Consider the following 27,160-nt stretch of genomic DNA (forward strand, 5'->3'; position numbering starts at 1 on the left):
TTGTACACCTCTATCAGGTCATCTCTCATCCTCTGTCGCTCCAAGGAGAAAAGGCCGAGTTCACTCAACTTATTCTCATAAGGCATCCTCCCCAATTCAGACAATATCCTTGTAAATCTCCTCTGCACCCCTTCTATGGCTTCCACATCCTTCCTGTAGTGAGGCGACCAGAACTGCGCATGGTACTCCAGATGGGGTCTGACCAGGGTCCTATATAGCTGCAACATTACCTCTCTGCTCCTAAACTCAATCTCACGATTGATGAAGGCCAATGCATCATATGCCTTCTGAACCACAGAGTCAACCTGTGCAACAGCTTTGAGTGTCCTATGGACTCAAACCCCAAGATCCCTCTGATCCTCCACACTGCCAAAAGTCCTACCACTAATACTATATTCTGCCATCATAGTTGACCTACCAGAATGAACCACTTCACACTTATCTGGGTTGAACTCCATCTGCCACTTCTCAGCCCAGTTTTGCATCCTATCGATGTCCCGCTGTAAGCTCTGACAGCCCTCCACACTTTTCACAATGCACCCAACCTTTGTGTCATCAGCAAATTTACTAACCCATCCCTCCACTTCCTCATCCGGGTCATTTATAAACATCACGAAGAGTAGATTTCTTCCTTGTTTCCCTTAGTAACCTGCAGTTTATACTGTCTGGCCTCAGGAACTTATTTATTCTAATGATTTTTTCAAAAGTTACAGCACATCCTCTTCCTTAACATTGACTTCCAGCATATTAACCTGTCTTACTCTGACTTCACATTCAGCAAGGTCCTTCTCACTAGTGAATGCTGAAGCAAAATATTTACTAAGGACCTCCCCCACCTCCTCCAACTCCAGGCACTTTTATCCTCTTTTATCCCTGATCGGTCCTACTCTCAATCTAGTCATCCTTCTGTTCTTCATGTACACGTACAGTGCCTTAGTCCTACTTATAAGGGCCTTCTCATGTCCTGTTTTAGCTCTACTAAATCCCTTCTTAAGCTCCATCCTGGCTACCTTATAACTCTCAGGAGCCCAGTCCAATACCTGCTTCCTGAAACTTAAGTATGTTTCCTTCTTCCTCTTGACTAGATGTTTCACATCGCTTGTCAACTGTGGTTGACCAGAGGCTGCAGAAGGTTGTAAATCTAGTCAGCTCCATCTTAGGTACTAGCCTACAAAGTATCCAGGACATCTTCAGGGAGCAGTGTCTCAGAAAGGCAGCGTCCATTATTAAGGGCCTCCAGCACCCAGAGCATGCCCTTTTCTCACTGTTACCAAAAAGTAAGAGATACAGAAGCCTGAAGGCACACACTGAGTGATTCAGGAACAGCTTCTTCCTCTCTGCCATTCGATTCCTAAATGGATATTGAATCCTTGAACACTACCTCACTTTTTTTTACTGTAGAGTATTTCTGTTTTTCCACGTTTTTTAAAATCTATTCAATATACGTATACCATAATTGATTTACTTATTTATTATTTTTTTTCTCTGCTAGATTATGTATTGCATTGAACGGCTGCTGCTAAGTTAACAAATTTCATGTCACATGCCAGTGATAATAAACCTGATTCTGATATTTTCCCTGCTTCAATGGAACAACCTAGCCAGGACCCCATACAAGTGCTCCCTAAGCAACCTCCACATTTCTGTTGTGCATTTCTATTAGTATATTTGTTCTCAATTTACACTTCCAAGTTCCTGCCTAATAGCATCATTAATTCAACCTCCTCCAATTACATTCTTTCCCATAACATCTGCTCCTATCCCTGTCCAAGTTTATGGTAAAGGTCAGGGGATTGTGGTCATTGTCTCCAAGATTCCCACCACCAATAGACCTGCCCCTGACAGGTTCATTGCCTGGTACCAGATCCAGTATGGCTTCTCCTCTAGTTTGCCTGTCTACAAATTGTGGCAGGAATTCTTCCCCATCTGAACCCTTTGCAACAAAGATGTGCCAATCGGTGTTAGGAAAGTTGAAGTCACTCATCGTAACAACCCACACAAAATGCTGATGGAACGCAGCAGGCCAGGCAGCATCTATAGGAAGAAGCTGCCTGGCCTGCTGTGTTCCACCAGCATTTTGTGTGCGTTGCTTGTGTAACCCCTGGGTCGCCTCAGGCATCGCTCAAACTCGTTCTAGTCTAGGGGGAGCAGCCTTCAGCCCCGCCAAACTGGGTAATCAGCTGGTGTGGATGCTGTGTGATGTCCCCGCCTCGCCCAAAAAACAGACAGTACACCTTATGCGATTAAATGAGTACAATTTATAAAGATTACTATAAGTAAGCGATTACTAACGATACAGTATATTTGAATAAGAGAAAAAAAAGAAAAGGCGCCAAACTTATCAAAGTCCAAACCACTTCGTGCACAATCATTGGAGCTCAATTACTGAAGTCTCATGGCCACCATTCGATCCCCTCCGACTTCCTCGACCCGCCTCCTGGGACCCCCACGGTGGTCGACCAGACGCTCCACACTCCTCTGTCTCCGTCTCCTCTCATCACCGAACACCTTGGGCCGGGGACCGTCGCCCAGCTTCCAGCATCCCGTCCTCTCTCTCTCACTCCATCGCCCCGACTTCCCAAAATCCCGCCAACAATCAGTTTACAGTCCCAAACAAGCTTCCAGCACTTATCATAACAAAGACGCTAGCATTCCTACTATTAACACAGGCGCCAGCATTCCTACTTTTAACAAAACAAAGACGCCATTTTGATTACATACACAGTAACAAAGAAAAAGAAAAAACCCTCGTTACACTTGAATTTCCAGCATCTGCAGATTTCCTCGTGTTTGCATCGTAACAACCCGGTCATTTTTGCAACGTTCCAAAAATTGCCTCCCATTCTGCTTCTCAGTGTCTCTGTTGTTGTTGGAGAGTCTGTAGAATACCCCCAGTGGAGTGATTATTCCCTTCCTGTTTCTGACTTCCATGCACACTCACTCAGTAGACAAACCCTGCACAATGTCATCCATTTCTGTAGCTGTCATAGCACGAATTTGCAGTATCACTTCCCTACCTCCTTGCTTGTCCCTTTTGAAGCTTCTAGATCCCAGAAGATCCAACAGCTATTCCTGCCCTTGTGATAATCAAGTCTCTGTAATTGCCATGATGACGTAGTTCCATGCGCTGGCTCATTACTCTTGTTCCTGATGCTTCTCCCAATAAAGGCATACTTCAAACCATCCATCTAACAGCATGTTATCTCCTGTCCACTGCCTATCCTTTCTCACAGTCTCTCTACACACTGCATCTACCTTCATGTCAACTGCTCCATCCTCTGCCATATCACTCTGGTTCCCATCCCCCTGCCAAATTCACTTAAACCCTCCCCTGTAGCTCTAGCAAGCCTGCCCACAGGGATATTGGTTAGGTGTAACCCATCCCTTTTGTACCAGTCATAACTTCCCCAGAAAACATCCTAATCATCCAAAAATCTGAAACCCTAACCCCAGCACCAATTTTTTAGCCACCTATCTGCCATATCACCCTATTCTTACCCCACTGATGCATAAACAGGCAACAATCTGGGTTCAGATTTTTCGCTTGACTTCTCTAACTTCTGTTAATGCCCCTCCTCCCCTTCTTACCCCATCCCTGACATATTTAGTTGTTTGTTTTTCTCTCTCTCTCTGCCCATCACCCTGCCTGTTCTCCATCTCCCTCTGGTGCTCCCCTCCCCCTTTCTTTCTCCCGAGGCCTCCCGTTCCATGATCCTTTCCCTTCTCCAGCTGTGTCCCTTTTGCCAATCACCTTTCCAGTCTTAGCTTCATCCCACCTTCTCCTATCATTTTGCACTCCCCCCTCTCCCCCCCCCCCCTTTCAAATCTCTTAGTGTCTCTCCTTTCAGTTAGTCCTGACAAAGGGTCTCGGCCCGAAACGTCGACAGTGCTTCTCCCTATAGATGCTGCCTGGCCTGCTGTGTTCCACCAGTATTTTGTGTGTGTTGTCTGAATTACCAGCATCTGCAGATTTCCTCGTGTTAGTTTTCTTTATTCACTTTTCAGGACCTCATTTGTTTTCTTACATATTTCATTGGTACCAATATGTACCACTACTTCTGGCTGCTCCCCCTTCTCCTTAAGAATGCTGTGCACCCAGTCTGAGATGTCCCTGACCCTGCCACCTGACAGACACTGTACCATCTGGGTATGTTGTGCTATGTGAATGTCTCTCTGGTCTATAATTGAATAGTTGCAACTTTGAAGCTAGATTAATTGAGATATTTTTGTGGAAATTGGTCAGTAATATGATATTTGAGATGGCAATAAGAACTGATCATTGTGTATATATTTCCCAAAAGAACTTCCAGCTCATGTTTTGCTCAAATGCTAATTATTTTTATATTTGATCTCTTCTGAGAGCTGTGTGAAATAATAATTTTGACAAATCAGTCCCAAAGGGAAATTAGGTCACATTTATAGTGGACTTCCAACATCAATGAAAATAAAATATTTCCTTTTCAAAGAGCAGATAGATTTTTCCCTCCAAATATTTCTACTGATGCGGTGTTTGGAATGAAAAGTGTTTTAAATATCCAAAACAAGACAGTATTCATCAGTTCAGAACAGAACCCTCTGAGGATATTGTTTGCCATAAGACAAACATGAAGACACAGTGCTGCAAAATAATCCAAGGCATCTGAAGAAAATGTTTCAGTTGATATACACTTAATAAGAAATAATAACTTCAATACATCTGACTTATTAAAAGTATTTTACACATTATAATTATTTATGACAGAAAAGTACACTATAGAGTTGGCTGTTTTACAGGATCACGAGTATTTTATATTGGATGAAAGAGGATAATGTGCACAGTTTATTGATCATACAAATACATCTCTTGTTAATGGATTATAGTGTAGCACTGAAAACAAATTTACATCTCTCCAGAGTTAGTCGTGATGAGCCAAAGGTCATGCTTTTGCTTAAAGATTACCTCAGAGTCATGGAATTTTCAGTAATTTACATATTAAACCCTTGCCTGCAAAAAATAATCATAGCCCTTACATCCACAACCCACTAGACCAGCATGTTATAAATTCAGATTAATTCCCTATAACAGTATATTACTGATCCAAAACCACTTTTCATCCCTTAGTGAAAAGTAAATGACAACTATGCAAATTCCAAAGCAAACACGGTGAATGTGATCACACACTATCTTTGGAAAATTTGAAACTCAATGGTGAAGTACTTATTTTTGAGGCATTCAAATGGTTCCTTTGTTCCCAGTATAACATGCAAGGAACTCAAACTTATTACAAGTTGAAACAGGTGATTGGCCTATTGCATACTCAAATAGGGGGTGAAATACTGTTTGATGCTCCTTCACGACAAGGTGAATTTGCTGAGTATGCTAGCAACACTCAGATAAGTTCAAGTTTACATGTGACCTAACATGCTGGCCCTGCGCAGAAAGACCTGGCTTTAAAAATTACAGAGCTGAACATGGAATCCAGACCACAAATAAAAATCTGTCAAGGTCAGCCACTACTTGCATCTTCACAGCTTCTCAACCCGACTGTAGGTCTTGCAGTCTGAATGTCCTTTCTTTACATACAGTATCCACCACACCACCTTTCACATACTCTGTCCAGTTACTCACCTAAAGAGAGCTCAGTACTCTGTTCCCCAGGTGCAGAATAATAAGTCCCAAGACCTCGTTATTCAAAACAATCAATCATCCTCTATAATATCCTCACAGGTCTAGGACTGGGTTTACACTGATTGCTTGAACCTGCCTATGAGCAATATCTAAATCTGTTGATGACATAGATTGTTTGAGAAACTTTGAGAAGTGAGAAAGGAAGTCAGAACAGTGGTAAGATCAGACAGCTAATAATGCAATTTAATGGGAGGTAGTCCATTGGGAAGAAAATGGATAGAAAAAGGTATTGACATAGATATTATGGATGATAAACAGTACAATTTAAGTCCAGATGCAGAATTCTTGTATGTATGTTGATAGGTTAAAGCATGGAAAAACATAGCATTATGTTGGATCTTGTAAGTGGTATAATAGAATGCAGGAGTAAAAATGATAAATTTTTGTATGCATTGGTAAGTCAGAATTAAGAACTGTATGTAATTTTGAGCACCAAATTATTCATTTCTTTTTGAAGGGAATGCTATAGTTCTGTTGAATTCTGTACACTTGGACTATGTACACATTTAGTATGCATGCGCACATGGAGAGGAATTGTGGGATGTAAAGCTGGCAGCCGAAAGGTACTAAAGGGAGACGTTGAAAGTAAAATTGTTTAAACAAAAGAGAAACATGACCTTGTTGTTTTGGCGTTAACAGTGGTAGCAGAGGATGGTTTCCAATTACAGGATCCCACCAGCATTTGATGAGAGCAAGCCTTACGAAAGCTGGAAAAATAAAATTGGAATATGGACTCATGTCACGGAACTGAGAAGACAAAGCAAGCTTTGGCTGATACCTTATCGTTTCTGGGAAGAGAGAGAGAACATGATGGGAATTTCGGTGGAAGATTTGAACAAAGATGATGGTATGAATATGCTAATAAATACACGATTTTTTTTGAAGGAAGAATCAAATTTATGAGGCATATTCAGACTTCGACAAAATTGATAGAGACATTTCTAAAAATATGGCTGATAATATTATTGATTTTGAATAAAAGTACACTTCGTGTGCAAATACAAAGTGGAACTTCCTGACACAGTATTAGCTTTTAAATTGTTGGATATTGCATGTCTAGACATAAAGGACAGAAGGACAGACAGCTAGCATTAACTGCATGCACAGAACTTATATTTGCATCTGTGAAATCAGCACTGAAGAGGATTTTTGGAGAAAAACAACAGTTGGAATTAGTTGGAATCTGGAAACGGCATAAAAGAAATGTGAGTATAGCAAGCATAGATCTCTGAGTGACCAGCCAAGGGTACCATTACCTGGCACAAATTCAATAAACAAGTACGGTAGGAGATGGAAATGTGCAGTATAACCAAGTATTTAGCACTAGGCAAGAAACTATCCACACGTTCCGGAAAAGTTGCTAACTGAAGAAAATAACAAATTTGAAGATGTAGAAGAGTGCCATATCACATTATTTGAGAAGGAATCACTTACTAATGCAGAGGCGTCTGAGGCAGAGATTTTGATGATAGAATCTCTAGGATCTGCTGTCATTGATACAGCATGCACAGGCACAGTGTGTGGAGAAAAATGACTTGTCAGTGAACTAAACCAGAATGAAATGCATAAACAGTTGAACACAGAAACACCTAGTAACAAAGCATTCAGATTTGTAGATGGATAGATTGTACATGCCACCAACAGAGGGAAAATTCCTGCAAAAATAGGTCAGACAAAGTGTTACATTGAAACGGAGGTCATACCAGTGAACACTCCATTACTCTTGAGTAAATCTTCCCGAGGAAAGCCGCAGCAGTGCTGGATATGGAGAATGACCAAGCAACAATGTTTCAACAGCCAGTGTCTCTTGTGCACACCAGCTCTAGACATTACTGTGTGAACATTCTAGATAAAGACATTACTGAGAACCAATGTGAGAATGAAGTACTGTCACACAAAACATGACCATAGATGAGAAATGCATAGTGCTGCTCAAATTTCACAAGCAGTTTGGACGCATTTCAACTGATAAACTTCAGAAGCTGCTCAGGAGTTCAGGAAACAAAGATACAAATAATATTTCCATTCTAAAGCAGATAATTGACAGCTGTGAGACATGCCAAAAGTTTGGAAAGCCCAAGCCCAAGCCTGCAGTTGATCTGCCACAAGCAGCTGAATGCAATGAAACAATAGCCATAGACCTATGTGAACTGGAACAGGAAGGTGGTATCCCCACATTATTGAGGGGTTGACACTTTTCAGTACTGGTAGCATTGTAAATACAAGGAGACCCTCAGAAATAGTTTTTAAAAACTTCATCCATTCCTGGATAAGTGTGCATGGCCCACCTGGTAAAATATTGAGTGATAACGGTGGTGAATTTTATAATAGCAGATATAGCAGAGAACTTTAATATTGAAACAAAGACATATAGTCCTTGGAGTCATGGAGTTCTGGAGTAACATAATTAAACACTTGCTGAAATAACGCTGAAGGTAAAGAAAAGCAATGGCTGCGATTGGAACACAGCCCTGGACTGGGCGCTTATGGTGAAGAATATCATGCACAATGTTAATGGCTATAGCCCATAACAATTGGTGTTCCACAAGAATCCAAACCTTCCCTTTGCTGATTGACGGACCACCTGCTGATTGATGGGCGCTACAAGGAGTGAGTGGGCTGAGAAACATATTTCAGCACTGCATACATCAATGAAGGCTTTCACTGAAGCAGAGTGTTCAGAAAGAATTCAAAGAGCACTGAGGGCACAGGTCCGTCCTACAAATGACAAATATGACACGGGGACAAAGTTTAGACCGTACAGAATGGAAAGGTCCTGGAGTTGTCATTGGTCTGGATGGAGTTGTGGTATTCGTGAGACATGGAAGTACATATGTGAGAGTGCATCATTCCAGACTACATAAAGCACAAACTGAAGACCATCAGAACTCCATGGAAAATGGCACAAAAATTGAAAAGCTCTTACCTAACACACTGTCACATAGCACAGACAAGGAAGAGTGCAACTAAAGGCCCAACAGAGTTGCTTAGCAAGGGCACAGAGAGTGCAGTTGAGAATTCAATAGACCTGCCTGAACAGAAATTATCACAAGTGCAAAGATAACATGGAAGTTTCAGACTTCAATCAGGACAAACTTGAGGTTTGTAGACGAAAACACTGGTATCTCACACAAAGCTGAAGTCTTAGGACAAGCAGGCAAAGCCACTGGGAGAAACAAAAGTTGGTACAAATTGAATTACCTAGAACCAGTCATGGTCACTGGCACTGCAGGGTCAGTAGATATATCATGTGTAGACACATTTCATATTGAACCAAGTGTAGATAAGGCTGAGAAGCATCAAGATGAAGATGTCCTAGTAACTAAAGAGGTGTTGTTTAAATCTGCAAAACAGGGTGAAATCAGAAGTTGGAGAAATATGGAGTGTTTGAGGAAGGAAGAGACATTCGCCACAAGTCCAGAAGATGGGTGTGCACCCTGAAAGAAACCCCAACAGGAATTATACCAAAAGCATGTCTGGTGGCTAGAGGTTTTGAGGAACTGATCATAGAACTGTGAAAAAAAAAATCACCAGCATGTCCATCAGAGTCTCTCCAACTACTTCTCTCACTGATACGTCAAAAGCATCGGCAAGCCCATTACATGGACATAAAATCCGCATTTTTACTGGGAATGGGGTTGTCACGTGATTTTTACATTCAACACCCTTCCTCAAGCCAGAAGCGAAAGAACACTGGAAATTCACAAAGTGTGTGTATGGTCTAGCAGATGCATCACTCTGCGGGTATAATAAGGTCAAGGAAATAATGTTGAAAACAAGTGGAAAGATGTCACAAGTGGATCCAGCTGTTTTTTACTGGCAAGATTCCAAGATATCATGTGACTGGAATACTTGCCTATCATGTAGGTGACCATATGTGGAGGTTCAGAAAACCGCCATAACAGTTGTCTCTCAGCTAAAGTCAGCCTTTCAGGTTGGACGGGAGGAACATGACGGATTCTGCTGAGTAGGGATAGACATCCTTGCTGTTGACGGAACAGTACAACTGCACCAAGAAAGCTCCATCAGGAAACTTCAGACAATCTGCATGGAATTCTCACATGCCACACAACAGGATGCACCCCTTAGCGAAGATGAAGTGGGGCAACGTGGGACAAAGATAGGTCAGATTCCGTGGGTGAAAACGCAGAGCAGAGCTGACATCATGTTTGATGCCTGCAACTTGGCATCCAGCACGAAAAATGCCACAGTACAAACTTTACATTAGGCAAACAAAATAGTGCACAGAATTCAATCAGAAAAAGTAGTCTTAAAGTTTCAACAGCTTGGTAAAGATAGTTCATTGTCTTCAGTGATGCTTCACTTGGAAATCTTCCTGATGGAGGTACTCAAGGGGACATTTTATTCTAACTGATGGGAGAAGAGGGAAGATTTTCACCTCTCTATCGGTAGTCAAAAAGGATCCAAAGAGTTGTACAGAGTACACTGGCAGGAGAAACGCTTGTAATGTCTGAAGGTATTGACAATGCGGTTTTTCTGGCCACACTCTATTCTGAGATTTTCCATCATGACCCAAGGAAGGACAGTCTACAAGTAACATGTCACAGCCAACTACTCTTTGGTTAATGCCATCGAATCCACCAAGGCAGTTACGGAGAAGAGGCTTCGCCTAGAGATAAGCAGCATCAAAGAACTTGTCCAAGCACAGAAAATTCATCATGTGCTATGGTCAACTACAAAGGAAAAAATAGCTGACCGTCTCACTAAGAAAGCAGCTCCAGCTCTTGTGCTGTTAAAGGTACTTAGTGAAGACATTTATTACCTTAAGAATTGTACTAACTTCAAACATTAGAACTAATCCCATATCCTAATGGACATTTGAATTGACTTAATTTTTTTTCATACTTTATTTTTAATATATACATAAAAATGATGGGAGATTGTTGAGTTCTGTTCATTTGGACTATGTAAATATTTAGTACACATGCGCAATCTCCCTGTTATGCAAGTGTATGCACACGTGTGGAGGGAGAGGAATTGTGGGATGTAAACGTGGCGGCCCTCAGGTACTGAAGGGAGACATGGAAAGTAAAGTCGTTGAAACAAAAGAAAAACATGTCCTTTTTGTTAGGGTGTTTCAAAAGATGGAAAATTATAATTATATGAAAGATCTGCAGATTATTCTTACTAGTGCAGAGAAGTCTAAGTAAATATTTATTTAATATTAATGTACACATTGAGAATTTTCTTAGCATAGACTGTAAAGGATATTGGTTATTTTTCTGTGCGGTCAGTGCATTTGCAGAGAATTAGAGTTAGTGCTTTGGAGAAATGATTTTGAACACAGGGCTGTGGAGATGTTTTACCTGGAGTAATTTCTGAGGCAAAGACTATTGGATGGATTAATCAAAAAAGGAAAATATTCAAAGTAAAGTAAAATAATGAGGTACAGGATACAAGCTGGCCAGATAGATTAGTTCTGGATCATTCTATCAAATGAGTGGGACATGAAAAATAGCTCAAATGACTTCCTTTTTATAATGTAGACACCTTAGTCATAAAATGGTAATTATCATTGCAAAGCTGATTTTTGTTAACTGCGTGTGGGTCTCCTACTCGAATATGACTTTTACCAAGTCTTAGAATCAAATAAATATGGTAAGAGATAACGAGCTGCAAATTTACCAGTGTGTAGTTTCTGCTATCATATGAAATCCAGAACTATCCCTGTGAAACAGAAGGTCAAAGATGCAATGTGATTGAATGACATAATTTAATCTTTGGAAGTTTAGTGTTGGATGGAGCACCTCAATGTTAGGACTTCAGTTTTGATTAAGATGTTCTATTTTAGGTTAAAACCTTGATATTCCGATGAATATAAAATAAATTTGAATGTTCCATTCAGAGATGATTAAGGTTTTAAGAACATTATGAACATATGAAATAGGAGCAGGCCCATCGAGCCTGCTCCGCCATTCAATAAGATCATGGCAGATCTGACCATGGACTCATCTCCACCTACCTGCCTTTTCCCCATAACCCTTAATTCCCCTACTTTCTTTCTATTGTGGTCAGATTTTCTTTCCAGACAATGCATAGAAAATACAAATTAATACAATTTGGTTTGATGCACTCTGAATTGCACATTCTACAATGAAAGTGGTGTGTTTCTCAAAACAACACAATCTGCAATTTAAAAGTTAGTGAGGCATGGAAATTTATGTGGTAATAGGATTAAATGAATTCAGCCCTTGTTACCAACATGAACCAAATGGCATGCCTGGTCTGTTTCCATATTTTAAAATCTATGTAACTGACTTTGCACACCTCAAGGTCATAAAATACATCTATAGTGTAGTTATTCTTTAGTGTATGGAAAATGATGAATCAAACAGCTGGAAGAACACCAGGTTATTCTCTGACAGCTGTCCATTATCCTCTTACACAATAACTTCATTCGTGAGATTCAGAAATGAAGGATCAAGATCACGGTCGAGGATTGTTGAACTGCCTATAAGATAGATAATAGCTACAGAAAATAACCAGGAGCTGGGAAAGTAATATTACAAAACATCACATATTCCTGTATTGATAGAAAGAAATAGCCTTGTCACAACTAAAAGTTAAGCAAGTCTACAAGAGCTCAATCAATTTCAATAGATGTCATACCTGCTGGATTTATTTATAGCAAATCAAATTAAGTGCAAGAATACCAATCTACAATATAATTTACAAAAATACCTTTTGCAAAAAACACAAATAATTTACATGGTCTTTTATCAAGCAACTCAGCATTTACTATGTACTGATTTGCTTAGTAGCTTGAACTTTGCTGTCAACACACAGCATGTCAAGCAACTTGCCATCTATATCGACATTACCAATAGGTCTGAAAAACAGTTCAGCAATGACACCTGCACTAATGTAGCGAAGCATAGAAAGTGTAATGATGAGGTTGAAAAAGCGACTCTGATCATCTTTGTAAATGCTTTTCACGTATTCTTTGAGAGCTTGATGTGCCTCTTGCTGAAGACTCTGAATGTACTCGACATAGTGTAGTCCTGGAAGCTCTGAAAATGAAAATTGCAAAATGTCAACGTGCAATTTGGGTTAGCGTTAACCAACATAAACTTTCAACAGACTCGACCGAAAGTAAATATCCGATTCAACAGTTTCATATTTGTTGCAATAAGGAGATCCCAGATTTAAATAACAACACTAGTATTATCCCAAAGATATGTTGCTTGGTCAGTTTACTGGACACCATACATTTCATTGATTGTAATTAGCTGGTGGTAGAATCAAAAAGGCATTAATGGGCACCTGTGAGAGAACAGGTTGCAGGGAAATAGAGAGGGTAGTGAGACATAAGAACAGGAGCAGGAGGCCATTTGGCCCATCAAGCCTGTTCCACCATTCAATAATATCATGGCTGATCTCACCATGGATTCATCTCCATCTACCTGCCTTTTCCCCGCAACCCTTCATTCCTCTACTATGCAAAAATCTATCCAACCTTGTCTTAAATATATTTACTGACGTAGCCTCCACTGCTTCATTGGTCAGAGAATTCCACATCACCACTCTCTGCGAAAAGCAGTTCCTCCTAATTGTTCATCCTAAATCTACTCTCCCGGATGTTGAGGTTATGTCCAAATCTTGAGGGATTGAGTCTGAAATACTCTGGTATAGATTCAGTGGGTCACATGATCTATGTCACCAGTAAAACTGGAAATACGTGTCATCATTATCACTTTAACAGTTAAACAATGCATTCAATAATGCCCGGCTGCATATTATAAAAACAAGCCTCAACTGTAACAGATTAAGTGCAGATATTGGAAAAAAGAGAATAAAGGAAGTTTAATAGTTATTTACCATTCAATGAGTATTAATAGAATAAATGGAGAAGAGGTATGTCCTTTGTTCACAGAGATTAGATATGAGCAAATATGAACCTCTGTTGTCACTAAAAATGTGAAGAAGGAGAACAGACAATGCTTGCTGCTGGGATAAAAGGATAAGACAACAACTATTTCACTTTTTAAGAGAAAGGTGAATCAGTACTTAAGGTAGAGAAAAGAGAATGAAGTCATCAGGGTACAAGATTTAATTCTGGCCATTAATCTGTACAGGTACATCAAGGTTGAATGTCTCTTTCTAAGTGGTAAACCCTATAGTTGCATTGTGACGTGTGACTTGAGGAATTGTTTTCAGACCGCAATATAAATTAGTTTAAAAGGAACACCCTGGCATTAAGTATAAAGTACATAGTGGTTGTTCTCATTTAGTTTGGAATCTCATAATATCTGACACCAGTCCAGAGAGTTGAACATGCAGCGCACGTCATATACACAATTATGGATTAATCACTGGCTAAATTGGAAATTATATCAAGCAACAATGTCCTTATTGGATTGGAATCTGTGCAAGATTTGAATGACAAGCAAGAATAAACAGTAAGTTTCTTTTCACTTCTCAGGATTTAGGGACGTCGTGGGCAAGGACTGAATATGAAGCACATGTGAAAACACAAGGTATTCAGATTTGTTTTTCTTCTTGGGACATTGACTATAAAACCAGGAAAGTAAGACTGAGTTTGTTTAATACATTGGTTGGCACACAGGTGGAGCATACAATTCTAAGCAAGTCATAAATAAAGGACACCAGTGGTATTGAATGGATACAATAAAAAAAATCACCAGACGATACCAGTAATGAGAAGTTATTATTGATGTGAAAGAACTGAATAATTATAGACTTTTCTATCAGAAGAAAAAACACTAATAAGGCAGTGCCCATTTGAGGTTTTCAAAATGATGAAAAGATAAATGTTTCCAGTGGCTGGAAATTTGGACAAAATCATAATCTTCTACAAGAAGAACAAAGGGGGAACTTAATGGACATTTTTCCCAGAGAGATTACCACTCTATTGGTTACCACAAGCTCACTGACCCAAACTTTATAGCATCATTTAAAATAAAACAGGAGAAGAATTTTATTGCAAAAGATGGAGCAAAAGGAAGGGAATGAGACTGAAACAGGAGATCCTACTCAACAGCGAGAACAATGGCTCCTTTCTGTGCCTTAACCCCATGAAATACGATGAGTCTGCTCACCAATAGAACCATTCTGAACTTACAACTAGATAGTCATTTAAAAATAATGTGTGCATCAAAAATCAGAAATGTGCACTTGGGAACTGTTGGGGACATGATGACCCCAGTTAGTCACAGCACAGACACCTGAAACCACCTTGATTGATACAGGCAGCTTTGTACTTGCCCCTCATTTCACTGTCAACGTTCAAAAGCTGCACCTGTTAATGTTATTGCCAGAAAGTCTGTTCAAAAGATGTCTGCTCAGAAGAGATCCATTGAGTAAAAAGGGTGACAGAAATTCTAAAACTAAAATTGATATATTTTTATTGGAAGAGGTTTTAGATACCAAATCAACCTACAGTAACTTGGAAATTAAAAGTGTTTTTTCCTGACAGCAAACACTCAAATTGATTCATTTGCATTATCTCTGTGAATGTATGGAATTGAACCAGATGATTATCATTTCTGATGTTACATAGACCTTTGAGTAAGATTTAGACTATATATCTTCGCTACCAAAACAATCATCTCGTCTCACCACAGGTACACCCCCTACCTCTGTTATTTTGCTGCCTGAACTCTCAACTATGCAGCCGTTATCTTTGAAGTTTCCGTGAGCCACACCTCTGAAGTGATCACTGGATAAAGACTCAAGTTCTGAGGAGCAACATCATTAACATCAACAACACATACAAGTGCTGCAGGACCGCAGAAGGTCAGGGAGCATCTATGGAGAGGAATAAACCATTGAAATCTTGGGCCAAGACCCTTCATCAGGACACAGATTATTATTTTATTATAGTAATAAACTAATGAAAGGATTGTAATAATAACACAGAAAGTGGAAGAGTCTTTGAACAGAAACATTTTCAATTCAATGTCAGAGTCTTCCTGTTGTTCTAAATATTAAACCAGTAATTTAATTGCTGAACCCATTGCTGTACACTTTGCTCACAAATGACTGCACAGCCAAACACCCGAACAATTACATTGTCAAGTTTGCTGATGACACAACAGTGGTGGGGCTCATCATCAACAGTGATGAGACAGCCTACTGAGAGAAGGGGGAAGAACTCGAGGCCTGGTGCCAGCCAAAAAAACCTCTTCATTAATGTCAACAAGACAAAGGAGATGGTTATAACCTTCAAGAAAACTCCACTCAACACCACTCTCACACCCCTTTATATCGGTGGCACAGAAACTCGTGACAGTGCTTATCACACACAACTTCTCATGGTGTCAGAACACATCCTGCAGAGTCACAAAAGCTCATCAATGTCTCTTGTTTCTGAGGAGGCTGAAGCGAGCTGAACTTTACACATCCACACTCACGTCATCCTACAGATGCTCAGTAGAAAGCACCCGGACAAGCCGCATCACTACTCGGTGTGGAAACTGCACTGCGACAGACAGGAAGGCTCTATAACAGTTAGTCAAAACTGCCCAGCAAACCTCCAGCAACAGCCCACCTGCTATCCAGGACATCTATATGGAAAGATGCCGGAAAAGGGCCAGTAACATTAAGAAGGATCTTACCCATCCTACACACGCTCCATCTGTCCCGCTCCATCGGGGAGGAGAATACAAAACATCCACACTAGGATCACTAGACTCAAAAACAGTTACTTTCCCCAAGCAGTAAGGCTGATCAACACCACCACCACTACTTTATTGTTTCCTGTCAGTCACCTTATGTACAACCAAGCATCATTATATCAACATACAATCAACCTACGTATATAACCTAACTTGTGTTTATATTTACCCACTTAATGGAGAACCACTATATCAACACATTCATTCAGAAAGGTGGCATCCCCCGGTTTTTCTGGGTGCCTTGAACACACCTGAATAATCAGCCAATTGATCTGCGAGGCCAGGCAAAGGAGAGCTAACAGTTGTCTGATAAAACCTAGCCAATGCCTATGGATCAATTCCACACGTCCCGGACCACTGCCAGATCCCACCAGTAAAGCGAGACATGATCACCAGCTACCCAGGAGGATTCAAGCTAGGCGTCACTTCAGCCCACTTTACAACCAGGTTGCAATACCTCCAAAAATGGATTCCAACCAGCTGTACCATCTCCCCTATTTTTTTTTGTCACAGGTATGAACTTCCTCCTATCAGCAGCAGCAGACATAACCCGAGGCCCAATGTTGAAGCCCGGCATCTGACAACCTGTAACACAGGAGTTCATGGACCACTGTAACCCATGTCCAAGCAAGATGGGTATTGGGAACCTTGGGCAATGTAGCTACCTGGGCTAGGATGACCTTCAAAGCTTGATGCATGGTGATCAAAAAGGGCAAGGTTACCAGCAAGTTTAGTCTTCAAGTACAGTGAGAAGTCATCCCATCCATAGAGGACACCCAGTAATGTGACTTGGAAAGTAGTTTAATTCAGCAATAACGGACAACACCAACATCACCGATAATGCACAACAGACTGAAGACTGGCTGAAGAAGATCGACAAAACCGGATTCTCTGGTAAATTTAAGACACAGTTGTATCAACATGGTCTTCCAACGAGGCTGCTCGGGCTTTTCACAGTGTACAAGTTCCCCATGACCTCTGTAGAAGGCATCAAAAGGAAAGTCAACAAGCACCTGCGGAGGTGGCTGGGGATTCTGGAAAACTGTAGAGTTGTGTTAACACTGAGAGGCTCCAATGAGAAGCTAATAGACCAAGTAAGAGTCACAACAAAGGCAACTGAAAGTGGGCTGCCAACTCGAACACAGACCAGGCAGTGAGCACCCTGCAATTGAGAGACATCATCAGCAACCCACGCCTGGGATGACAAAGCCTCAACCCTGCACTCTTCCTAGTGCAAGGAACAGGCATGACGTGGTCCAGGCAGAATATGGAACTGTGAGGACGAAACATGAGTATCGAAGGCAGTAGAGTTGGGGACACAGGGAGTCTGGATGAAATGGGATCTTCCCAAGCAAAAGATCACTTATTTAGAGCTTTGGAGATTGGAGCTCTTCTGCGCTCCGTGTATGGCACTCTCCCTACACAATCACAGCCACACACATGGGCTGAGAGAGGACCCTAACTGCGAGCTTTGTGGTCAGTGGGGTTCACTAGCACACATACTGTCAGGATGCAAAAAGGTTCTAACACAGGATGATATAGGTGGCACCACCACAAGGTCCTCCTGCCCCTTGCTGACACACTAGAGAAGAGGAGGTGTAAAAAGAGAGCAGCTGGCAGAGGGACAAACAGGGCAGTCATTTTCACCAAGGAGAGGGCCATGCCAGTCATATCAAAGAGACCTGAGTCCAATATGCCGCAAACTGCCAAAGCATGGGAAATGAGGGTCAATGTAGAGAGAAATCTGCAGTCCCCAGATGTGGTGCAAACCACACTTCGACCAGACATCATACTATGGTCCACCAAAGTCAAGAAAATCACCCTGGTGGAGCTCACAGTACCATGGGAGGAAGGATGCAAGGAAACTCACAAGAGGAAGGCCCTGAAATACCAGTCCTTAGTCCAGGAGTGTAGGGACAAAGGATGGCAGGTGTGGCTGTTCCCCATGAAGATTGGTTGTAGAAGGTTCCCAGCAAGGTCAGCATGAAGATTTCTGTCTGCACTCAGCCTTGATGAAAAGAACAAGAACCAAGCAGCTTACAGGATGGAGGAGGAAGCAGAAGGAGCCTCTTGCTAGGTATGGAGCAGGTGAAAGGACTTGAGCTGGAAGCCAGGAGCAGATGGCCAGTGACTTGGCCACTACTGCTGACCTGCCAACTGGAGAGTGTAGTGGTTAAGGGTCGAAACACTCCATGAAGGTTGGGCACCACCTGATGACATCAGCTCCTGGTCAAAGGCTATGGTTACCTCATCAGGTAACTGGAGGGAGCACCTTGGTGTATGATGCAAGTGTCTTTTTTTATAACATTGTTCTTTACCTTTTTGTGTTTCTTTTAAGCTGCATCAGATCTGGAGTAACAATTATTTACTTATCCTTTACACTTGTGTACAAGAAATGACATTAAACATTCTTGAATCTTAAATTTTAATTGATGTACATATTTACCATCACTTTCTCTGTACTGATAAGGTATTAAAGTTCAAATGTCAAAGTTCAATGTAAATTTATTATTGAAGTACATATATGTCACCATTTACAAACTTCATTTTCTTCTGAGTATACTCAGTAAATCCACAATAGAAAAATAACCATAATAGTCAGTGTAAGACTGCACCAATGTGGGTTTTCAACCAGTGTGCAAAAGACAACAAATTGTGCAAATAAAAAAGAAAGAAATAATAATAATAAATAAATGAGCAACAAATATTGAAAAAATGAGATGATGAGTCCTTGAAAGTGAGTCCATAGGTTGTGAGAACATTTCAATGCTGGGGCAAGTGAAGTAGAGTGAAGTTATTCCCTTTGATTCAGAGCCTGATGACTGAGGGTTAATAACTGTTCCTCAACCTAGTGGTGTGAGTCTTGAGGTTCCTTTATCTTCTTCCTTCTGGTAGCAACAATGTGAATGACCTGGGTGGTGGGGATCCCTGATGATGTGACAATAACCTGCGTTCCTGTGACAACACATCATGTGGATGTGCTCAGTGGTTGGGAGGGCTTTACCAGTGATGGACTGGGCCGTATCCATGACTTTTGGTACAATTTTCTGTTCAAGGTCATTGATGTTTCCATACCAGGCTGTGATGCAGCTAGTCAATACTGTGTACTCTCTAGCACACACCTATAGAAGTTTGTCAATGGTTTAAGTATCATGCTGAATCTTGAGAAACTAAGGAAATAGAGGTTTGCTTTCTTTGTAATGGCACTTATACGCTGGGCCCAGGACAGGTCCTCCAAAATGGTATCACTGAAGAATTTAAATTAGCTGATCCTCACCAACCTCTGATCCTCCAGTGACTTCTGGTTTCCTCCTCCTGAAGTTGATAATCAACTCCTTGGTCTTGCTGATATTGAGTGAGAGTATTAATTGCTAATTTCACACTTGTAACTTGTTCTAACCACCAGAAGCTTGAGGACATCTTCTGCCTGACTGTGTGTTAAATCTCATGTGGTCCCTATTTGTGGTTAATCATTGCATGCTACTTTAAAATTCTGAGACTTGTTTTTCCATCCTTCAGTTATCTCATTTCTCCCCAACTCTGCTACTGCCCCCAGCCTTGAAACCTTCTGGACTACTTGTCCTTCTCCAGTTCTGGCCTGTGACTTTTAATCACTCACCAAAAAATTATGTCTGGTAATGGTTCTATGTCTGTTCGTAAGATATATTGCCTACTATAAGGAATTAAAGGAGATTCTTTATCTCAACTCATATATTTTTTAAAATTTTATTGTGACATTACTGGAGGCCATTTGGCCTACTAAGTGTATGCTGTCTCTCAGATTAATACCCTTGGTCCCATTCCATCACTTATTTCCCTATTACCCAGCAACTGTTAAAATAATGATATTTCCAAGTAAGGACGATGTTTTAAATGATGGGAAACTTGCAAAGATTGAAAATGCTGGTAACATTCAGCAGGCCAGACAACAAAATGGAGAAAGGAATAGTAATAATAAATAATAAAAGGGATTATTATAACAATAGCACACTAGATTGAACAGTCTTTGGACAGAAACATTCACTCTGGTTTTCTTTCCATGCACGTCAGCTGACCTGCTGAGTGTTTCCAACATATTCATTTCTTAGCCTCTTACCTCATCCCCCTTCGCCCACCCACCTACCTTCTTATTGTGGCTTCTTCCTTGTTCCTTTCCAGTTCTGATGAAAGTTCTCATTCCAAAACGTTAACTCTTTATACCCCTGCATAGATGCTGCCTGACCTGCTCAGTTCCTCCAGCACTTTGTGTGTGTAACCAATGGTTTTCTGTTTAATTTCAGAAATCCAAAATCTTCCTTTTTTATTTGAAGTGAAGATGTTCTCCTGACATTGAGGCTCTGGACTTTGTAAATTGAAGAGTGAGCTCCAATCATTCATCTTGTTACTGCCAGGCAGTCTGCCAGTGGTGTGTACCATATCTACAGTGTACAGTATTAATAAAGAAGGCAGGTACCGAATCAAGCAATACAAAATGCTGGAGGAACTCAACATGTCAGGCAGCATCTATTGAAATGAATAATCAGTCAACATTTCAGGCTGAGATCTTCATCAGTACATGAATCAAATGGCTTAGCCACCAATAATGCCACCTTGGATAGACTATTATTGTGAGAACTCCTTTGAATTACTAAATATTGAAAAGGACTTGAGCAGCTGGAAGACAATCCAAACACAGATGAATGAACAAACTCCTCTGAATTTAAAAGGTACAGGTGCCTCAGGACTCACACCACCAGGTTCAAGAGCAGTTACTACCCCTTAACAAACAAGAGAAAATCTGCAGATGCTGGAAATCCAAGCAACACACACAAAACACTGGAGGAACTCAGCACGCCAGGCAGCATTCGTGGAAAAGAGCCCTTAACCATCAGGCTCTTGAACAGAAGAGAGTAACTATACTCATTTAAGGACCCTTATTATTTCATGTTCATTATTTATTGCTATTATTTATTTATTATCTACATTTGCACAGTTTATTTCCAATTTACAGATCCTGTATACAGTTACTGGTCTATAGATTTGCTAAGTATGGACACAGAAAAAGAATCTCAGGGTTGTTTGTGGCGACATGCATGTTCTCCGATAATAAATTTTACTTTGAACTTTTAGACTTATGATATCACTACCGAATACCTAGTCTCAGAAGTGCTAATAAGAGATGTTTTCCAAATGGGCTAATTTTGTTTTCCTGAAGGAGGAAAGGTAAAGAAGTTTGAATGAGTAACAGATACATTCGGAGTATGTAACATCTGAGCAGCCAGATTAAAATCAAGCAGTAGTCATACAGAAATATCCACTGAGATTTGAGAAGAGGTTTACAGCCGCAATGGAAGTATAGAGAATTCTTTGGTGATGCAAATCACATTTATTTATTTTGTTTCAGAGCACAATATTGGTACTTCATGTCACATTCCCATTGTAGTTATGAAGTCAAAGACTAGTAGCTGGATAATCAATTTCTGTTTACATCAAGGACTCTCAATGTGATCATTCAACCTCAGAGCCTTTCCGATATACTAAGTACCGTGGGCTACCTGTGGTGTCCTTGGTAAATACTGACACATCATCGGGGCATAGATATGCAGAACCTCTCTCCCAGGATTCCTGTAAACAACTGAAAGCTAATTTAGGAGCATACACAGCATTTAACGTTTTTGTTCTATTCCAGAATAATTTTTTGAGTTAAGGGCCACCGGAATACATTTTAAACAAAACTGAAGTTTCAGATTCGGCTCAATTGTAGTCTGATACAGAAGACAATGAGTTCCAAAGTCTCTCTGGACACTTGACACACACATACTAGGGTGATAATTAAAGAGTACTACCCTGTCAAAATTGCTGGTCCTACAACTAGAGTCTGAATGGGCTGAAGGGAAACAGAGCAAGAGATTACACTGCCAATATTAATCCCACTGGTCTCAGTGATTCATTGGAGTTTGCAAGATCACAAAGCATTTCCCATTTCCTCTGTATTCATTTACAGAAGTACTGACCTGGATTAAACAGAAGGGTCCCTTTCAGGTAAGCATATTCTTTGGGGCTGATGTCCAGGCTCCAACACTTCATCAGAAACCTTTTGATGGTCTGGATCTCAGCCGCTGACGGTGAGTGATTTTCGCCGCTCTCTTTGTGGCTGTTCGCAGGTCCGTTGGTTAAAATCATGTGTAGAATACTCGCCTCGTTGGTTTCCACAGTTTCGAAATCGACTTTGTCCTGTGCCAGTCCCAGAACGAGGAGGGGCGCCCAGCCCCTCCTCAGCAAGGTGAGCTGGTCGGCACTGGGCAACGCCTGGAAACAGGGCACGTTCTTTATAAATGTCAGTGTCTTGGCCAGCACCGCAGAAGCTTCGGCACAGGTAATGTGAGGGCACTTGAGCACCACTGTCCGTCTGGCGCTGCAGGCACATAGCTTGCCCGCGACTGCAGACGGAGCAGTAGGCGACAGGTGCCCTTGCGGCAGCTCCTGACCCTCGTTCTTCAGGAGCTTGTACAGGATGCTGCTCAGACCACTGCCGTTCTTGCACTGACACACGTGGGCGCGGGCTGAAGACATCGCGGCCGCGTTCCGGCACACAGCGAGGGCTCCGAGGCTGCGGGCTCATTTATAAATGAGTCCAGCCTGGGTTCCCACCCACTGCGAGCGGCTGGAGCGATAGAGGGCGCCCACTGTCAGGCGCAATGCACTCGGTGCGCACCCAGCCTCAACTTCTGGGATCAGACTGTGCTCATTCAGCCTTATCTGCCGGGATCCGACTGCGCTTACCTAGCTGTCCTTACTGGGATCAGACTGTGCATACCCAGATGCATCCTTCAGGATCGAACTGTGCAAGAGTTCGCTGCACCGTCTGGAAACAGACAACTGATATTTGACCACTGCACGCATAACATAATCAATGTGACTCAGACTTTCCTGCGCACAGTTTAGTGAGATTGACCTAATGAAAATAGAACGGAGAACAGTACAGCGCAGAAACAGGCCCTTCAGCCCATTATGTCTGTGCTAATTTGATGCCAGTCTAAACTAATCCTGTCTGCCTGCACATAGTTTGTATACCTCTATTCCATGATTGTTCACAGTCTGTCTGAAACTAAGTTCTCATGTTTGCTTCCACCTCTTCCCTTTGCCCAGGATAGATCTTCAGAGATGCTGACACCCAGCAACTTGAAGCTGCTCACTCTTTCCACTGCTGAACGCTTGCTGAGGACTGATGTGTGTCCTTCCAACTTCCCCTTCCTGAAGTCCACAATCAATTCCTTGGTCTTACAGACATTGATTGCAAGGTTGTTGTTACGACACCACTCAACTACTATCTCACTCCTGCACACCTCCTCGTAACCATCTGCGATTCTGCCAATAACAGCGGTGTCACCATCTGGTCCCGTTGCCTTGTGAGAGTTCATTCACCTCAAAGGTGTTCTGATGTCATCCTGTGAGACAGGTATCAAAGGGTCACCAGATACTGCAGGGATTCACACAGGTGCAGTTTTATTCTCCCGTTCAATGCATTCAAATCACCACAGCCATTTATGAAGTTAGGTTTTGACTTATAAGAAGTAATGGCCTGCAAAACTTGACATGGCTGGTGTACATCTGATTCCAGCTCTAACTTCACTCAGAATTGGGTTGTTTGCTTCTAAGATAGCCTTCCATAGGTCATACCTGGACTTCTACTGTTCTGGATAACTGTTCTTGAACACCACAGATCTATCTCTCAGCAGATTGTGAACTTCAGTATGGTTTGGGTATTTCCGGTATGTTCTTGAAAGCAAATACTCATCCACAGGTGTCTCGATGAAGTAGGTGGCATATTCGTCCAGATCCGAAGATGAATCCCTCAACATGGTCCAGTCCACCCTGTAAGTGCTCCTCTGCCTCATTTGACCATGGTCCTCACCAGTGGTGTTGTGGTGCTCAGTCTTTGCCTGAATGCCAGTAGAAGTACAGCCAGGTGATCAGACTTGCCAAAATGCAGTGTTTTTCACTTTGAGGTTTCTAATATTTTTGAGTGGAAAACATTAACCATGTTTTCCTCAAAATCAAGCCAGGAGACAACAGAATGCCAGATATAAATTTAGCCTTGCCCTTATCTTGATCTTCAATTTCTTCCCCAGTCCTAGTGATCCCAATTTCTTTAAAATCTATCCAAGTATTCAGTTGTCTTTAGTGGAATGAATGAATTCTGGGAACATGGGATCAAACTTAGCTTCTTACCCTATTCGGACAGGTCATGTGTGATCAGTGAATTCCTCCCACACATTCTACACCTAAAAGGCAAGTCCTGCTTATTAAAAGAATTACAATAAATTGGTCAGACTTAATTTCTTGTGTAGACTTTTCTTCATGACCTTGAAATATTCTGTGTACCTTTCCATAACAAGTTCTGTTTTCCCAATGGTTTACATTCTGATACCTGACCTGTATTTGCTTCTTTCTGTTGCCTTACAAATTTTATGCCATTTTTAGGTAATAATGTTATCATAATAGGCTGCTCAGAAGTCAGTTACAAATCTGGAATTTAATTTCTATATTCCAAAATAGTTTTTAATCCTTTAAATAAAAACATGTACTTTTCTTGCAAGTCCTGCCTTCTCAACATGCAGCCTATTCCTTGATTTTTTTTATCCCCCAAGAATGTAACTTTTCTTTATCACAAAATTATTTCAGTAGTTCAATATTTCCATTTAATAGCAGAGAAATGTATGTAATATACATCCTGAAATTCTTAATCTTCACAGATTTTATAGATAATATAACTTCAGTAATTTGTTTCAGGTAATATTATATAAATTCCATCTAGAAATGTATCCTTTCACTGAATGCTTATTTCCGGAGTTATTCTTTGATTTTTGTGCTCAGTATTTCTTCATTCTATTTATTTTCTGAGATTCAGCTGTTATTTCTTATTTTATTTTAAAATAATTTGAAACCATACTGTGATCAGTGCAGAAACACATCCCTTTCTGTAAAATTTCCATTGTCAGGCAAAACATAAAGCTCTGCTCTAGTTCTGACCTTGACTCAGATTTTGCTGCTCCTTCTCAAAAATCAATTGATATTTTCACTGAAAAAGTAACCAAATATTTCCAAAGTTATCTTCTGCTCCCTTTGATGCTTTTTTTTATTTGAATAATTCCTTATTGCATTTTCCACTTTGCATTTCTAATCCTTGGTAATTCCTGATTATGAGTTAATGAAGCTAATGAAACCAATTGAAATGCTTGTAATAAACAGAACAGCAATCAAATTTAAGGAAAACATTGTGCAGAAGAACACTATGCTGTTAAAAAAACAACCTTGAATCCAAAAATGTATTCTACTTGTGCATTTGTCATTACAATTACCAACAAGGCTTTCTATTCAAAGGCTCTAGTCCAATTTCTTGTGCGCTTCTGATAACTCAGTGCTGATCTGGGATTAGGTCATCATCTTCCCATGATCTTTTCGGGATTTTTAAAACATTCAATTCAACACCATTTACTATTACTAAAGTATGATAACAATCTCTATATAAGATAGTATTTTGTATGTTACACCGTATGACACATTATGTTATAGACTATCAAATTGTAATGATTAGCATAGCATCTCTAAAAAATCTAGACATCCCTATTCTGTGTTTTGCTTGTTTTTTATGTGCTTTGATGCCTGTTTATTGAACTTAATTACATTTATTTCTATTTATTTTATCTGGAACATAGAACATAGAATAGTACAGCACATTACAGGCCCTTCGGCCCACAATGTTGTGCCAACCCTCAAACTCTGCCTCCCATATAACCCCCACCTTAAATTCCTCCATATACCTGTTTAGTAGTCTCTTAAATTTCACTAGTGTATCTGCCTCCACCACTGATTCAGGCAGTGCATTCCACAGACCAACCACTCTCTGAGTGAAAAACCTTCCTCTAATATCCCCCTTGAACTTCCCTCCCCTTACCTTAAAGCCATGTCCTCTTCTACTGAGCAGTGGTGCCCTGGGGAAGAGGCGCTGGCTGTCCACTCTGTCTATTCCTCTTAATATCTTGTACACCTCTATCATGTCTCCTCTCATCCTCCTTCTCTCCAAAGAGTAAAGCCCTAGCTCCCTTAATCTCTGATCATAATCCATACTCTCTAAACCAGGCAGCATCCTGGGAAATCTCCTCTGTACCTTTTCCAATGCTTCCACATCCTTCCTATAGTGAGGCGACCAGAACTGGACACATTACTCCAAGTGTGGCCTAACTAGAGTTTTATCGGTTTTTTTTGGAGTCAAGTAATACATTTTTGTCTGTACTAAGAATGGTCAGTTTGGGTTGTTTTGCCTACACCAGACTGAAAATTAGGAATTGCTCGGAGCTATCCATTGCTTTAAATATTTAGAACCTCATAGATCTCAAAGCACTACGAAGTCGACAACTAGTTTTGAAATGTGGGCTCTGTTGTAATGTCAAAAAACAAATCAAGCAATTTGTACACAGCAAACACTCAAAGTAACACAAGAGTCATACAGCAGTACAGCACTAAATCAGGACCTTCAGCCCATCTAATTCATGACAGCCTGATTTTTCTGCCTAGTCCCATCTCCCTGCACACTGATTATAACCCCCCATACCTCTCTCATTCATGTACATATCTAAACCTCTTTTAAGTGTTACATTTAGCAGTCACTAAAATGACCAGATCAGCTTCTTTAGATGTAGATTGAGGGATAGATATCTGCTAAAAGAACTCAAGAAGTCTACTATTCTTCAACTAGTGGTGAGTTTAGGGGAGACTTTACATTTCCTTGATAGAGCAGGTTTGAACCATCACATCAGCAACTCAATTGACAATGCGATAACAAGAGCTTAGC

General features: G+C 40.8%; 1 protein-coding gene across 1 annotated transcript; it reads right to left on the reverse strand.

Moving 5' to 3' along the window:
• Positions 1-11,960: 11,960 nt before the first annotated feature.
• On the reverse strand, positions 11,961-22,921 carry nr0b1 (nuclear receptor subfamily 0, group B, member 1). The gene is made up of 2 exons (XM_073044574.1): positions 22,320-22,921; positions 11,961-12,699 (listed from the first exon to the last, which is right to left on the reverse strand). The coding sequence occupies exons 1-2, from the start codon at positions 22,876-22,878 to the stop codon at positions 12,428-12,430; spliced, it is 831 nt and encodes a 276-aa protein (XP_072900675.1). The 5' UTR covers positions 22,879-22,921; the 3' UTR covers positions 11,961-12,427.
• Positions 22,922-27,160: the final 4,239 nt, after the last annotated feature.

The sequence above is a fragment of the Hemitrygon akajei genome, chromosome 5 (assembly GCF_048418815.1).
Source record: "Hemitrygon akajei chromosome 5, sHemAka1.3, whole genome shotgun sequence".
Taxonomy (NCBI): domain Eukaryota; kingdom Metazoa; phylum Chordata; class Chondrichthyes; order Myliobatiformes; family Dasyatidae; genus Hemitrygon; species Hemitrygon akajei.